A 13,432-nucleotide genomic window follows, 5' to 3' on the forward strand; every position below is an offset into this window, starting at 1 on the left:
TCAGGAAACTAAGATCCCACAAGCTGCCCGGCGCGGCCAAAACAAAAACCAAAAACTTTGACATCTACACACTACTACATATAAAATAGATAACTAATAAGGACCTTGTATAGCACAGGGAACTCTACCCAATACTCTGTAATGGCCAATGTGGGAAAAGAATCTAAAAAAGAGTGGATGCAGGTATAAATGATTCACTTTGCTGTACACCTGAAATTAACACAACATTGTAAATCAACTATACTCCAATAAAAAATTTTTAGGACTTCCCTGGTGGCGCAGTGGTTAAGAATCCACCTGCCAATGCAGGGGACACAGGTCCGATCCCTGGTCCGGGAAGATCCCACATTGCTGCGGAGCAACTAAGCCCGTGCACCATAACTACTGAAGCCCGCGGCACCTGGAGCCCGTGCTCTACAACAAGAGAAGCCACCGCAATGAGAAGCACATGCACCGCAACTAGAGAAGGCCTGTGTGCAGCAACGAAGACCCAACGCAGCCCCCCCAAATTTTTTTTTTTTTTAAATGATGAATGGGTAAACAAAATGTGGTCCGGCTGTACAGTGGAATATTACTCAGCCAGAAAGAGGAATAACTGACACAGGCTACAACACGGGTGAACCTCAAAAACGTTTTTCTGAGTGAAAGAAGTCACACACAAAAGGCCACAGATTGTATTGGGATTAGCCAAAAAGTCCGTTCGGATTTTTCCATAACTTCTTATGGAAAAACCCAACCGAACTTTTTGGCCAACACGATATGACTCCATGCATATGAGATGCCCAGAACAGGCAAATGCGTAGAGACAGAAAGCAGATGAGTGGTCGCCAGGGCCTGAGGGGAGAGGGGAGAGGGAGTTCTTGATTAACGGGTACCAGGTTTCCGTTTGGGGTGATACAAACGTTTTGGAAATAGATCGCAGTGGTTGTGGCACAGCATTGAGAATGCAGTTAATGCCACTGAATTCTATACTTAAAAATGGTTAAATGACGAGTTTTATGTTACATATATATATATATATAATACCATAATGTTTTTAAAGACCCCTCTGGCTGCCAGTGGCGGGTGAGGGGAGGCGGGGGGAGCCTGGGCTGCGGGAGTGAGAGGGGCTGGAGGGCGGCTGGGAAGAGGTCAGGGCCGTTTGGTAGAGATGGTGATGCCCAGGTCTGGAGGGGGGCTGCCGAGGATGGACGGGTGGACGCTGGGGTGTTCTGGAGATGCAGACCCAGGACTTACTCCTGAACTGGCTGTGGGGGTGAGGGAAAGAGGAACCCAAGATTTTGACTCCTGGGGTTTTGGCCCAAGGACCTGGGAGGAGGGGGGGTCCAGGCACTGAAATGGGGGACTGTGTCCAGTCTGGTCAGTCTCCAGATGCCTCGGAGACCCAGGTGGGGGTGTAGACCTGAGGAGGGAAGCGGGGCGGGGAATCAGATGTGGCAGTCGTCACGGTACAGATGGTGTCTAAAGCCACGAGGCTGGTTGGATCCCTGAGGCGGGGTGTGGACGGGGAAGAGGCCTGGGGTCCTGGTGTCCCGGGGTGCAGCCTGGGAGGAGGAGAGGAGCCGCCTCCTTCAGATGGACGCTGCCCGTGCCCTGACTCTCGCTGTGCTGTGACAGCACCCTCTGATGGGTCCCTTGCCGGTCTACTGTGTATGTAGACTGTTGTCCTTACCAGAACCCTGCAGATTCGAGGTTTCGAGGGAACTGGGGGCGTGAGTGGGGAGGACCCGCTCAGGGTCACGGGGCATGAAATGGCAGGGTCGGGCTCCAGACCCACATTGGCCGGCTGCCCCCAGAGCCTGGCATCCAGCAGCCTCTCCAGCATTAACCAGACGCTAACCAGTTTAACTCCCTAAGGGAGAGCCAGGGAGGAGATACTCACCAGTTTCACTCTCTAGGGGAGGGTCACGGATGGGAGCAGCCATCAGCCTAGGGTCAGTGCCCCCCACCATCTGACCATGGCTGGAAGATGGGGTGCAGGAGAAATGAAGTGGTGAAGAACGCCCCCCCCCACCATGTAAAATTGTAAAGTGCTATGAAATGAACCAAAACCCATCAAAGGCCATATGTGGACAGGGTTGCGGGATAAGAGACAGTTGTGGGCTGAGGAAGTAGAGGGGGGAGTTTCCTGAAGGCTGGGCGCCGGGGAGGGTGCAGAGAGCTGCTGCGGGTCAGGATCGGGGAGCAGGGCTGCAGGGTGCCCTGGGAAACTACCTCCCCGTTTCACATGAGAGGAGACAGGCCTGGAGGGACGTCCCGCCCCATGAGCGAGCTGCCCTCATCTTTCTTGAGAACCTGTGCCGAGTCCCTGCCCTCAAGCTGCTCATGGTCTAGTGGGGAAGGTAATTTTTACAAGAATGTAATTTCAGGTGCCGTGAATTAAAAATGGGGCTAGGGAATTCCCTGGCGGTCCAGTGGTTAGGACTCCGTGCTTCCATTGCAGGGGGCAAGGATTCGATCCCTGGTTGGGGAACTAAGATCCTGCATGCTGCGCGGCGTAGCCAAAAAAACAAACAAACAAACAAAAATGGAGCTGAAGGATGGCAAGCGAGGGCGGCGGGAGTGGTTAGGGTGGTCGGGGTAGGTCACTCTTCTGGGGTGACCTTGAGGTTGAGCCCTGAATGGTGAAAAGCTCCAGCAGGCGTGTGGGGATGCTGGGAGAGCATTCCAGGCAGAGGAGCAGCCCAGGCAAGGGCTTGGGCTGGAAGGAAGCTGGAGCTTCCAGGAACGGGAAGTGGGTAGGCTGGAGAGCACGGTGTTGCTGGGTCACCAGCGGCCTCTAGGCCCTGATGAGGAACAGAGACCCCAGGGGAGGGCAGAGTGGGAGGTGAATACTCGGATTTACATCATTAAAGGGTCCCTTAGCACTGAGTGGAGGGCAGGCGTGGAGGCAGGGAGGCTGGGGGGAGGAGGAGGAGGCCGGAACAAGGACCCAGATGCAGCAGGATGGCGGCTTGGTCCTGGTGGTGGCACTGAGGGCCGGAAGTGCGCAGGTCGGTGAGATACTTTGGAGGCAGAGCCCTTGGGACTTGCTGATGGAGTTTATGAAGGGGAGGGGAGGAGAGGAGTCAGGAATTGAGGAGGATTCCTAGGTTTGGGTGCTGAGATTCATTCAACAAGCATTCATTGCTGTGTGTCAGGCCTGTTCTAGAAGCAGGAGCAAAACAAAGCAATTCAATGATCCCTGCCGGTGCAGGGGCCCTTCCATAAAAGGGAGAAGTAGTTACATTTGAACCAAGGCCCAAAGTGGGTGAGGCAGCAGAGGAAGAGGCCATGTGAATAAATGGTGGACAGAAGATACATGCAGAGGAAGTGACAAGTGCAAAGGCCCTGGGGCAGGACCTGGTGTGGTTGAGGAATAGCAGGAGTGGCTGGAGCAGAGGTGGGGACAGGGAGTTAAATCGACTGGCGGATAGGCTTTCATTTTGGCGGGGGAAACAGTAGTCGGGGTTCTTTTGAGAGATTCCACACTGGAAATAAGGGATTTGGAAAGTATTGGCTGGTCGGTGGTGTTGAGACTGTAGGACAGGCTGGGGTGACGGTGGGAGAGGACAGACCAGGGGTTTGCACACTGGAGGGCCGGTTAAAACAGGTGCTGGGGAATTCCTTGTCGGTCCAGCGGTTAAAACTGTACTTCCACCTCAGGGGGCACGGGTTCGATCCCTGTTCGGGGAACTAAGATCTTGCATGCCGCGCGGCGCGGCCAAAAAACAAACAAACAAACAAAAAAGCATGGGGTGCTGACCCTCCTCAGAGAATGTGCATTTCTAGCAAGTTCCTGGCCAGGCTGGTGCACCTGGGCTGGGGCCATGTTGGAGAACCGGGGTGTAGATAAAGCAAAGGACTAAAAGTAAAGATCTGGGTGTCCAGCCTCGAGAGGATCCAGGGGAGATGGAGGCAGTGAGAAGAGGAGAGGCCATGAGGGAGAAGAAGTGGGTCAGAACCCGGCTCTGTGCCCTCAGAGCCGCTGTGCCTGAGGATGGGCAGACGGGGTGGGGTTGGGGGGAATTGCAGGGGTTGCCACACAACTTCCACCCCTCCTTCACCCTCCCTGGCCCCCCAGGGGCTGCACCCACCCCTCACCCTGCCTGCTTGTCTCCAGCTTACCCTGAGGGTTCCCCCTGAGAGGAAAGAGGGGACTCAGTCATCCCTGGTCCCTGATCTGTGGCGCCAGCCAGCTGGATTCTAATTAGCTACCAGAGCCAGAGAAACGGGAAGCAGGGGACCAGGGGTGGGGACCTGGATTCCTGCCCAAGACCCAGAGGCTGCAAGCTGCGGCCAAGACGCCTGGGTCCCCCACCCTGGACGCTGTGCTGGCTGAGAAAGCTGGGGCGGGGGAGACAAATAGGCAGGGTCTTGATTTCGGGTCGGGGAAGAGGCTTCCAGAGGGCTCTCCTCCTCCGTGATGGAGGATCTGAGGCCTGCCTGGGTACAGGTGGGCCCTTCATAGCTGTGACAGCCTGAAGCGTTGCCCCAGCCACCCGAGGGGGGCTGTCAGACCCCAGGAGGTGCTTCCAGGAGGTCCAAGATGCCCAGAGGGGTGGGTCCATCTGTTGGGGTGGGAGTGGAGGGTGCAGTGTAAGCCAGAGGCCTTGGAGGGGGTCAGCCTCTGGCCCAAGGGTGCAGCTTCTGTCAGATACGGCTGGCTCGAGGGGGTTACATCGCCCAGCCCCTCTTGGGGCTGCAGGATGGAAGCCCTCAGCCGCCAGCAGGAAGAGAGGAGACCGGCCCAAACAGCCCTCCTACTAGGCCCGCTGGGGGTCAGCCGCTGCCCCCACCTCACTCTCCCTGTCCTCCCCAGACTGGTGGGCCAGACCGTGGTACCCACCTGGTGATGCGGGGCGAGGCCGCCTGCACAGGCCACTGAGAGCCCCGAACGCGCCCCAGCCGCCACCATGGCCCGCCTGGCCGCCGTGCTCTGGAGTCTCTGCGTCACTGCCGTCCTGGTCACCTCGGCCACCCAAGGTAGGTGCTGCTGGGGCTGGGGAGGGGCCGTGCCTCCAAAACCCTGCCAGGAGGGCGGATAAAACAGTGAAATACCTCCCGACCACTCGTTACGGTACCCGCTTCAGACCACTCAGAACCAGGCCAGAGGAAGACTTGGTGATTATGCCCCCTAGCACCACCAAGGGGTCCCCGGATCAGCCCCTCACCCCACAACCCAGAGCACCAGGGTCCATCCCACCAGGGGTCCTAGAGCCTGGGATTCGGGATGTGGCCCCCCGGGACCGGGACAGGCCTTCCTGGTGAGCCGATGCTCTTCTGTCTAGTGTGTGTCTCTCTCAGTGTGATTACGTCTCCGAGGCTCTCGCTGGGAAGAAGGTTTAATTAAAGCATGCCCGCTGACGTTTATTTAAAAACAACTAATTACCCGGCTCGGCCCTATGCCGTTCCTGGGATCCTGCACACACCACAATTAGCGCCCCGAGCCTGCCCACCCACCCTCACCGATTACTCAGTTACAATCCCCATGGTGGGCCCAGGTGGGGGCAAGGGCAGGGCGGGAAGAGAGGCAGCGAGAGGAGGCCCTCTAGCCTCGCCCTGGGTGTGCCCCCTGCCTGCCCCTCCCAGCCCTGTCTGGAGGGCATTCATGGTGGACCCTGCTCCCCAGTGCTCCCTCATACAGCCCCACCCTCCGGGGAGCCACAGAGGTGAAGGGGGCATTGTTTAGCCGTGCCACAGGGCCTTGGCACTGCTCCAGCCAGCTTGCACCCTCCCGTCCCCCAGCACCCATGTTCTCTACCTATCCAGGTCCTGCCCCACAGCCCCAGCTGGCCTGGGAGGGGCTGCTTCCACCCCCCAGACCCATCCAAGCCAGCCCTCCACCCCCGGCCTCCTTCCCGGGCCCAGGAAGGGCTAAAATTAGCTGCGGAAGCAGATGATGCTAGAGGAACGCACGTAAAACTTTCCCGCAAGTGGGACTCAACTCACCCCAAAAAACCCTGAGGGCCTAGCTGCCAACGCCGTTGGGCCCCCAGGTGGCATTGGAGGCACTAGGTCTTGAAAAAGGGGCCCATTTGGCTCTGCTGCCATCATGCACTGGTGCCTTCTCTTCATCTACAAGTGACAGTCCCCACCTTGGAGCCCAGGGCCACTCTGTGCATCCCCACTTCCCTCTGGCACCCTGCAAGGCTTGGCTGGGACCAGTGTCCAAGAAGGTGGCTGCCCCAGCAGGCATGGACGGTACTGAGGCCACTCTGTCCAACAGAGACTCGCTGCCTTAATCATCTTAATGATAACAATAATTAGTGGCTTGCCATCTCACTGTGTACCCTGTGCACTGCAACCCTTGCATGGATCTATGAGATAGGCGTTATCAGCTCCTTAGGGAAAGGAACGGGGCACAGAACTGGTCAGTGACTGGATGAGGCCACCAGCCAGGGAGTGGCCAAGCCGGGATTCAAACCCCAGCCAGGGACTTCCCTGGTGGCGCATGGTTAAGAACCGCCTGCCAATGCAGGGGACACAGGTTCGAGCCCTGTTCCAGGAAGATCCCACATACCATGGAGCAACTAAGCCCATGCGCCACAACTACTGAGCCCATGTGCCACAACTACTGAGCCTGCGCGTCTGGAGCCTGTGCTCCGCAACAAGAGAGGCCGCGATAGTGAGAGGCCCGCGCACCGCGATGAAGAGTGGCCCCCGCTCGCCGCAACTAGAAAGAAAAGCCCTCGCACAGAAACGAAGACCCAACACAGCCAAAAATAAATAAATAATTAATTAATTAAAAAAAAAAAACCAGCCAAGAGAAGCGGCGCATGGAGCGGTATCCAGGAAAGTTCCATGCACGGGGTTCTGGCGGTCCGCTCCCAGTGCAGTCACGGGCAGCAGGAACTCTCCTGGCAATGATAAGTGACAACACGCGTGTTGTACAGCCAACCCAGGAAGCTCCCCTGAGCCTTGGTGTCCAGAGTCTTTACTGGGGCTCAGTCACGTAGACATGGCTGACCTCAGCCTCCAGCCCCTCCAGAGGTCAGCTGATACCGCATGACCCAAAGCGCCTACCTGGAACCGCATTGTTAGTATACTAGTTTGCTAGGGCTGCTGTGACAAAATACCACAGACTGGGAGACTTAAGCAATAGAAATGTATTCCCTCCCAGTTCTAGAGGCTAGACGTCCAAGATCAAGGTGTCAGCAGGGTTGGTTCCTTCTGAAGGCCACAAGGGAAGGATCTGTTCCAGGCCCCTCTCCTTGGTTTGTAGATGGCCATCTTCTCCCTGTGTCTCCACATCATCTTCACTCTGTGTGTGCCTCTAGGTCCAAATTTCCTCTTTTTATAAGGACACCGTTCATATTGGATTAGGACCCAATAGGGCCCTATTAATGGCCCACCTTAATGACCTCATTTTAACCTGATTACCTCTGTAAAGAAGCTATCTCCAAATTCGACCACATTCTCAGGTACTGAGGGTTAGGGCTTGATTTCAGCATTTGAATTTGGGGAGGGGGAAGACCCAGTTCAACCCATAACAGTTAGCACAAGCTGCCTGGTATGGCTCAAGGCCCCCAGGTAAACAAAGGCACTCTTCTCAAGCAGGACACTTCAAGGGCTTAGAGGGCACCGCCCAGGAGCCAAGGCAAAGGCCAGACTCTCCTTGGGCCAGGTTAATGGCCTTACTACACAGGTGGGCACACGGAGAAGCCCATTTTACAGATGAATAAACTGAAGTTCATACAGTCCGCATCCCAATACAGTCAAGCTGGAGGTGGCGCGTCTTCGGCGGGGGTCTCCCCTCCCTCCCTGGGCCCGGGTGTGACTCCCTCCCCCTCCTCCCTGCAGGCCTGAGCCGGGCCGGGCTCCCGTTTGGGCTGATGCGCCGTGAGCTGGCATGTGAAGGCTACCCCATCGAGCTGCGGTGCCCGGGCAGCGACGTCATCATGGTGGAGAACGCCAACTATGGGCGCACGGATGACAAGATCTGCGACGCTGACCCTTTCCAGATGGAGAACGTGCAGTGCTATCTGCCGGACGCCTTCAAGATCATGTCCCAGAGGTGAGGGGCCCCACCCTGCGGGGCTCCTGGGAGATGGGGTGGCAGCAGTCCCTGGGGTCAGTAAGGTGCCTGTCCTCCATGCGCCCCCTGGCCAGCACATCCCGTTCACCTTCAGTCTTCCTTTTATGCATTCGACCCATGTTTCCTGAGCAATTACTAGGGGCCGGGTCCCATGCAAACAGCAAATAAGACCCAGCCCATGCCCTGCCAACCTGTCACCTCCCCAACCTGTACCCTCTGCCACAAGCCCGTTGCCTCCAGAAGCTCATCCCAAGATTAGTGGGGGCTTGCAGAGTAAAAGCCATGGCAGGACAGAGTGAGATGTCATGGGAACTGAGAGACAGCCCAGAGGTCTGGTCAGGTTTCCCTGAGGAGGTGATAGTTGAACACAGATGGCAGAAGTGTATGTGCTCGTGAGGGTCAGAGAGAACATGTGTGAGAATGTGAGGGAGGGAGTGTGAAGACTGTTTATGTCTGTAAGTGTGTGAGTATGGGGTGCATGTGTGTAAAGCTGCAGAAGCCTCCTTTCACACTCACACCCACACCACCTAGAGCTGGTCAGCTCTTCCTTCAAATTATACCCTGATGTGACCGCCACTTCCACCGCCAAGCCCCCCAGGACTGCTACGGTATCTTCTGCCCCCTCTCCTTGCCTGCTATAGTCTGTTCCCCCCCATAGCAGCCAGGGGGCGCTTGTGAGCACCTGAGTCAGGTCCTGTCCCTCCTCAGATCACAGCTCTCCTTGGCTCCAACCTCACTCAGCGCAAAAGCCTAAGTCCTCCCCTGAGGCCCCCAAGGCCCTGCACGTTCTGCCCTGTCCTCTCCCGGCCCTCACCTCCTCCACGCTCCTGCTCACTCACTGGGCTTCAGTTACCTGGCCCACTCCTTACACCCATCAGGCATCTTCCACTAAGGGCTCCCTCAGGGCCTTTGCACTGGCTGTTCCCCTGCCTGGAATGCTGTTCCCCGACAAACGCATGACTCCTCCCCCTCCTTACTCAGGGATATTTTTTTTACCTAACTAACCTCTCAGCGAGGCCTGCCTGACCACCCTCTAAAATCACAGCAACCCGGCCCCCGCCCCTGCCACTTCCCAGCCCCTTCCCCGCGTTCTCTCTCTCCTAGTCCTGATTTCCATGCACAGTCCCATTGGCTATTTTGCCTCTTTATCGTGTCTTTTTTTATGTCTTCCCTCACTAGGCTGTCAGCCCCACGGGGAAAGGGGGTTTTGTCTGTCACCACTGTGTCCACAGCCAGATACACCACAGGCGCTCACTGAAGTTTTGCCAAACGCCTGAGAGAATGCAGGGTTCACTCCAGGATCCTAAGCATAAAAGTGGAAAAGGGAAGGAGGCCTGGGGCCAGCTCTACAGCTCCTTGGGGATTCTAGAGTATGTCACTGGGTGGGGTCACTGAAAGCCTCCCGAGAGTTTTGGGCAGGGGACGGGCGTGATCAGGTAGGTGGCTCAGGTGGGTGGGCCAGGCCACAACCGCTTCATCCCCTCCCTCCCACTGTTTCTCTCTCAAACATCCATTCCGGGAATTCTCTGGCGGTCCGGTGGTTAGGATGTGCTCTCTCACTGCCGAGGATCTGGGTTCGATCCCTGGTCGGGGAACTAAGATCCCACAAGCTACACAGAGCAGCAAAAGAAAAAGAAAAAAAAAAAGGAAAAAATCAAACATCCATCCCCTTCCAGCAATCTTGTTCTTCTTCCCCGCTTCCTGTCTCCCGACACCCCTGCATGGACAGTCCCAGTGCAGCCTCTCTTTCCTCCTACCTCCTGCCTCCAAATCCTCCCTGCCCACTTCACTCAGCACCGGCCTCAGGGTCCGTGATGTTCTCCGCCGTGTCCCCAAGTACCTAGCACAGCGACTGACCCAGTTCCGACGCTTGTGGGGGTCTCAGTCCTGGGGGGGGCACACTGAGCAGTGTGGTCACTGGGGCTGAGGGATCGTGATGAGGCCACCCACCTGCCCCACTGTCTTCACACCTGGAGGCTTTTTATATTAGTGAGGGTCCAGCTCCACTACTCTGACGGAGACACCCCAGGATAAATACAGTGACCTGAACACGATCAGAATTGGAAAGGCCCTCAGCACCCGCTTCTCTCTGTCTCAGCACTGCAACCCACCCCACCCCCCGCCCCAGTCCTCCCCTCACCCCCACTCCCACCTCCTGGGCCAGAACTCAGTCACGGGCACTTCCAGCTGCACGGGAGGCTGGGACATGCAGTCTCCAGCTGGAAGGCCAGCGTTTTGGGGTTTTTCTTTTTGTTTTCGTCTTTATATGGAGGTGAAATCCACATAACATAAAATTCACCATTTTAAAGTGAACAATTCAGTGGCATTAATTACATTCGCAATATTGTGCAACCTCTGCCTCTGTCTAGTTCCAGAACATTTTCATCACCTCAAAAGGAAACTCCGTCACCCTTAGCAGTCACTCTCCATTCCCCGCCCTCCCCCGAGTTCCTGGCAACCACTAATCTACTTTCTGTCTCTGAATTTGCCTGTTTTGGACATTTCATATAAATAGAACCGTGAAACACGTGGCTTCTGTGGCTGGCTTCTTTGACTGAGCGTGATGTTTTCAAGGCTCGTCCACATTGTAGTGTGTATTAGAGCTTCCTTCCTTTTTATGGCCGAATAATATTCTGTTGTATGGATGTACCATGTTTTGTTTATCCACTCATTTGTCGATGGGTTGTCTCCACCTTTTGGTGATTGTGTAAATGATGCTGCTATGAACGTTCCTATACAGGAATTTGTGCAGGAATACACCTGCAGTGTTACAGCAGATGAAAGCACTTCGGGGAATAGAACTAGTTCTTTGGGTCATAGGTAACTAAGTCTCTGTTTAACCTCATGAGGTCAGTGTTATATTTTCAAAGAAGGGGGTTGAGGTGGGTGGGTATAAGCAGATCCTCATTAGTTAAGCACTCATTGGTTAAGGGCAGGATTGAAGGGAAGACACAGGAGCCCCCTCTGCCCTGTACCTGTCAGGAAGCCCCCCCAAACCACTTTAACATACCCACACTCAAGTTGCTGTCCTTAGCCAAGACTTGGCCTGCTCCAGGGAAACGGAGACCTTGACCGTGGGAACAGACAGCAAGAAACATCTTTTTGTTGTCATTAAGTAGGCCTCCTGTTACATGGTAGCCAGCCTCCTGAGAAGTTGACAGGGACTCGGGGGTGTTCCCCATGGGGAACCAAGGATGGCTTCAGCATGAGGTGAAGACTCTGCCCTTCTCCTGACTGCAGAGCCTCACAGCAGGGCTGTCCAAAGGGTAGGACATGTCAAGACATGGTCTGAGGTGGACACAGGCAAACGCTGTGAGCATTTCATTAATAGCATCTTTGCAAAGACACCACCTTGTGTGTATGGCTTCACATCTTACTCTTCTGTGAACAAAGGAGGGGCTTTATGGTCAATATAGGAAAAAAAAAAACAAGGACATAACGGCACTGGTGACACTCAGGATGAAGTGATGAAGCGTGGCTGGGGAAGCAGTTTATGGGGCCACCCCTCTGGCCCAGCCCTGAGCTTCATGCCGTGCCAGGGCTTAAAAATAGAAGAATCCTATCTGGTAGGAGAGAGCAGGCAGGAAACAGAAAACAACGCCCACACAAGGTCCCTGGCGTGGTCTCCACAGTTCCTTCCCAATTTGGGGGTGTCCATTCCTCTCCTGACCCTGGGCCCCCCCCCCAAGTTCCAGGCCTGTCTTTTGCCAGCTCCCTGTCTCTCCTCCACAGGTGTAACAACCGCACCCAGTGCGTGGTGGTCGCTGGCTCCGACGCCTTTCCCGACCCCTGTCCCGGGACCTACAAGTACCTGGAGGTGCAGTACGACTGTGTCCCCTACAGTGAGTCATCTTGTTCCTCATGCGGACACGGGCCCTTCCCCCTTCCAGAATCGAGTGAGGAGGAGACACCTTGAACACACACACACACACACACACACACACACACACACACACACACACACACACAGGGCCAAGTCGGGGCCAGGCACACGGGGGGACAGCTGGGCCTGCTCCCTCCCTCACACATTCTCTTCACCCAGACACTCTTGTCCACACTGGTGTCTGCCCCACCCACACCCCCACCCTCACAGACTCTGTCCCCATCCACTGGGCACCTTCTCCAACTCTTGTTACCCTGGCCTGCTCACCCTGCTTCTTCGCATGCCCTGGGCTTATTTATACACTCCAAGGCCACACCCACGTACTCCACTTGGCACACTTGTATCTCTCCTCTCCTCTCCCTGGACCTTGACCTCGCTGCCCTCTAATTCCTCTGCCTCCCTCCTCTTCTCTCACCCCTTCCCTTCGTGACCCCCTCTTACACACCTGCTCTTCCCTCTCACTCACCCCCCTGAGTTCCCTTTCCTTTCTCTTGTCCCCCTCACCCCTCACATGCGCCCACTCCTGCCCCTTCCCAGTCCTGGAAGCTGGACTCTGTCCTCACACAGAGGCACACCACCCTCTGAGGCCTGGTGGCAGATCAGGTGTGAAGGGCTAGGGGCATCTTCCACAGATTCCTAACTCTTGGTTTGTTGGCCCGTTACCACAATAGTACTTCCTGTCTGCAGAGGAAGTGCCACCATGTTGGACTGAGGGTGGCACCAGGAAGCCTGAGAAAGGTGATCTGGGGAGCCAGGGGCTTGCCATTCTTGCACCTGGCCAAGGGGAGCAAACAATGACAGGGTCTCTCCTCCTCAGCACCCCACCCTTAACGTGGCCCTTCTTTCCAGCCCTTACTCTTCCCTCCCTTTCCCCCCATCATCCATCCCCTCCCCTCCACCCCCAGCTTCATGTAGCCAACCTGGAGGTAGGGCCTCCGGGCAGAGGGGGGAGGAGGCAGGGCCACCAGGGTGTCTGAGTGTGTGGGGTGGGTAGGGGCGGGGGAGCAGGAGACCCCGTGACTCTCCCTCCTCTCCCCTCCCACCCCAGCCTTCCCCCCCTCCCCCCAACCTTTGATTTCTCCTCGCAGGTGACTGACTGCAGACGTGCTGGGGGAGTCGGGACAGCTTATGTGCTTCCATAACCTTCTTCTTTTACTCCTCACCCTTTCCTTTCAGCGACCAAGGCCTCCAGCCACTGCCTGAGAGGGACGCCCATCTGATCCTTGAAGCCTCCCCACAGCACTGGGGACACCGCCCACCCCCACGGCTGGGGCAGCAGGGAAGGGGGGCAGGAGTTGGGGAGCGTAGCACAGTGGGGAAGTCGGGCTGGGTTCGAGGCTCGGCCCCGGCCCTTGGGTTTTCTGGCTCTGAAACTTGAGCAAATGACTTAATTTCTCTGGGCTGCTGCAGAAGGAGGCGAAAGTCCAGGAGATCGTGTGTGCGAAGCGCCTAACCCAGGGCTGGCCACAGAGGCTGCTCCTGGTGACACAGTGCTGGATGTAAACTCCTCCAGGGCGGAGGCCTCATCTTCA

General features: G+C 56.3%; 1 protein-coding gene and 1 long non-coding RNA gene across 7 annotated transcripts in view; one reads left to right on the top strand and one right to left on the bottom strand.

The window, feature by feature from the left end:
* Positions 1-582: 582 nt before the first annotated feature.
* Positions 583-13,432, bottom strand: part of LOC309658324 — a 46,371-nt gene continuing 33,521 nt past the window's right edge. The window contains exons 4-5 of the long non-coding RNA XR_014262189.1: positions 4,829-5,008; positions 583-4,550 (exon numbers count right to left, since the gene is read on the bottom strand). This is a non-coding gene — a long non-coding RNA (uncharacterized lncRNA). The remainder of the gene's footprint in view (positions 4,551-4,828; positions 5,009-13,432) is intronic.
* Positions 4,831-13,432, top strand: part of ADGRL1 (adhesion G protein-coupled receptor L1) — a 30,107-nt gene continuing 21,505 nt past the window's right edge. For 4 of the 6 annotated variants that reach the window (XM_082456680.1, XM_082456683.1, XM_082456681.1 and 1 more), the window contains exons 1-3: positions 4,837-4,965; positions 7,783-7,996; positions 11,750-11,859. In XM_082456680.1, coding sequence (XP_082312806.1) covers positions 4,896-4,965; positions 7,783-7,996; positions 11,750-11,859 — 394 coding nt within the window. In that variant the 5' untranslated portion in view covers positions 4,837-4,895. Of the gene's footprint in view, positions 4,966-7,782; positions 7,997-11,749; positions 11,860-13,432 lie in introns of all 6 variants that reach the window. The other 2 variants (XM_082456684.1, XM_082456685.1) reach the window with 1 other exon arrangement.

This window comes from Balaenoptera physalus, assembly GCF_965194825.1.
Source record: "Balaenoptera physalus genome assembly, chromosome: 3".
Lineage (NCBI taxonomy): Eukaryota > Metazoa > Chordata > Mammalia > Artiodactyla > Balaenopteridae > Balaenoptera > Balaenoptera physalus.